Below are 3,059 nucleotides of genomic sequence, written 5' to 3' on the forward strand. Positions count from 1 at the left end.
ACATAGACTCAGTCACCCTGTAGGTATGTTATGAGTCAGACAGTATGCTTCATTAATTAAACAATACATTGGTCAAGGTTTTTACACAAGGAACTTGGATTAAAGCCTGTTGAAGCCTTCCCCCTATTTTGGCCATCAGGCTCATTCATCTTTTGTTTCTCATGGGAGTGGATGTCAAATCAGAGGGTTCCATGAGAATGCTAATCGAAAGCAACAGAACCACATCACCACACAGTAAGTTATTATTGTGAAGCAAAAGACAAAGTGGATGTAGATAATAATAATTATTTATTTTATTTGTAATGCACTCTTCATTCAAAAGAATCTCAGAGTACTTTGATTCCTTACTTGATATTTTGTATTTGATATGAAAAGTGCTATTTGTAAGGTTCAGAGGGAGGTCAGCATACAGCCTTTAATATGTACTTCAGTAACAGGTATTTAAAAGTCGTCTATCCCTCCAAAGGTTTGGTTTGTCGTCCCTTAACCACAACGATGACGGCGATAAATGAATCCAGACAGGTCTGTCCGGCATATCCTGTGGATTACATTAAGCAGTACTACCTCCCCACAATGTATGGAATCATATTCATTGTGGGGCTCATTGGCAACATCACTGCAATTGTTATCTACGTGGTGAAGATCCGTCCCCTGACCAGCAGCTGCATCATCATGCTGAACCTGGCCATGGCTGACCTCCTCTACATACTGAGCCTGCCCTTCCTGGTCCATTTCTACATCACAGAAGATTGGGTGCTCGGTGAGTTCATGTGTCGCTTGGTGCGCTTCTGTTTCCATTTCAACCTGTACGGCAGCATCCTCCTGCTCACATGCCTCAGTGCCTTCCGCTATGTGGCGGTGGTTCATCCGCTGCGTGCGGCCCAGGTGAAGACGCAGAGCTGGGGCATTGTCTCCTGCCTGGTCATGTGGCTGCTCTGCCTCATTGGAATCGTTCCCATGTTCAGCCTGATCGGCACAGAATTACAGAATTACACAGACTCAAAGACAGTCTGCATCGACTTTGCCAGCAACAAAATTTGTCAGGTGTGGCTGTACAACTGGATTCTCAGCGCCTTTGGCTTCCTGGTTCCGTTGTTTGTGGTGTGTCTCAGCTACACCTGCGTGGCCAGAGCCCTGTCTAAGGGGCCGCTCCCACACAGGCGGGCTCAGGTGCACGCCCGTCGTCTGACTGTGCTGATCCTCCTGGTGTTTGTGGTTTGTTTCACTCCTTACCACTTTCTCCGGTTTGCACGCATTCACACCAGGAGTACCAATAGTAGTACACCGCCGTCCTGCCCACTGGCCCTGGAGGCAGGGGTCCATGCAGCTTACACCATCTCACGACCCCTGGCAGGCCTCAACACCTTCTTCAACCTGGCTCTGTACACCATGGCAGGGGAAAGGTTTCAACAGGCCTTCTGGAGCCTCTTCCACTGGAAGACCAGCCTTCCCCGCAACATCTCTCTCAGCTTGGAGGCGGCAACTATCTTCAGACCCAGAGGCCAATCATTCAATGATCTCCTTCAAAGCTGAAGCTTTTGCTTTTGGGTTGTTGCACGTATTTAGGGCTTGCTTTTGTGTGTCATTTTAGATCATCTGCAGTACCAATAAAATGCACAGGATGGTGCTCTATTTCATTTCTGGCAGTAGGGGGAAGGAAAGGTTGAACCTCAAATTCCGATTGGACAAAGAGCACTCCTGCTGCGTCAATATTTGCTGATGTTGCATGGGTATATGATATTAAAATGATAAATGATATTACACTATCTGACATCATCCTGCTTGTGCTTGGTAGTTCTTCAGTTGCAAAGATAAATACATGGTCTGAGGTGTGAAGATAATTCAGCTTTAAGGATTCAAATGATCCATTTCTTATAGAAAATCATGTGGTGCTCACATAAGAGCAAAATATTATTTGACCACATATTGCATGTTATTAGTTTCCCCATGGGCCTGTTTATTTGAGGTCTGTCATTGAACAAGAAGCTTTCTACGCAGTACCTCTAGACATGAGAGCATTGTGTCCATTCCTCTTGATCTCACCTCCTTAGAAGTGATGCCATTGGAGAAGGAAATAATTAATTATCAATTTTAATTTGTTTGGATTAACACAAAAATCAAACACTCTAGATGTTGGCAGAGTTACTTCCTTACTTACACTTACTGCCATGTAATCCTTAACTAGTCAAATGTTAATTACAACCAGCTGCTTGCACAGCACACTTTCTGCCTGCTATCTCCTTTAAACACCTCTTCAGCTCTGTGTTACTCTACGTGTGGATGTAATTAGTGTTTCTATTTTGGGAATTATTCTTGCCTGGGGGAAATGTTTTTACAAATCAATGTTTTTCTGTGTTTGTGCTTGGCTGTGTGTGTGAAGTAGTGCTGAGGGTAGCAGGAGTGCAGGACATTCTGCAAATATAGAAGTGTGCCTCTCACCGCTGATGACATGAAATGCCTCAGTGTCAGCTTTTCAGCGTGACTCACCCAAAGAACTGCAATGCATTTGTGAGGTGCAGAATCCATCACACTCTCACCCTGTGTATGTACAGTAATGTGACATGGGTGTTCCGGTGTGGCTCCGGTTTTTAATTTTTTATTTCATATGATTGGATTTGTGCATTCAATGTTATTTCATTCAACACAAAACTAAAAATCTAGATTCAACCAATCATTACACGTAGAATTTAGAGCATGAGTACATTTTTAACACCGTCTTTTTTTTATACTCCTCCCGATTGCTTATGTTATCAGCAAACCTAAGCATTTAACTAGTACCACAAGATCCCACATACGGACCTGAACACACTGTATGCACTGGTCTGAACTCAGACTGGACTTGTCTGCACTGGTACACCAATTATTGTCCCTTCTACCTGTTGGGCTACTTGATATGCTGGGGAACTGAACTGTACAGATCCTATATATTCAGTGTACACATTCATATGTCTCTTTTTTGTGTCTGTTGTAATGCTTTATGATGCCTGTATGTATGTTGTTTTTCCTCTCTTTCCTTTTTTGCACTGGAACTGAACTACCATGCTGTACCAGAACAGTCC

At 43.7% G+C, this 3,059-nt stretch overlaps 1 protein-coding gene across 1 annotated transcript; it reads left to right on the forward strand.

The window, feature by feature from the left end:
* Positions 1–472: 472 nt before the first annotated feature.
* On the forward strand, positions 473–1,823 carry LOC105898055 (2-oxoglutarate receptor 1-like). Its single transcript, XM_012825055.3, has one exon. It carries the CDS (start codon positions 496–498, stop codon positions 1,531–1,533), a length of 1,038 nt encoding a protein of 345 aa, XP_012680509.2. The 5' UTR covers positions 473–495; the 3' UTR covers positions 1,534–1,823.
* The last annotated feature ends 1,236 nt before the right edge of the window (positions 1,824–3,059 follow it).

The sequence above is a fragment of the Clupea harengus genome, chromosome 2 (assembly GCF_900700415.2).
Source record: "Clupea harengus chromosome 2, Ch_v2.0.2, whole genome shotgun sequence".
NCBI lineage: Eukaryota > Metazoa > Chordata > Actinopteri > Clupeiformes > Clupeidae > Clupea > Clupea harengus.

Bases quoted from the DNA above. Each gene is read 5' to 3' on its own strand.
- LOC105898055 (XM_012825055.3), top strand. From the start codon at position 496: ATGACGGCGATAAATGAATCCAGACAGGTCTGTCCGGCATATCCTGTG.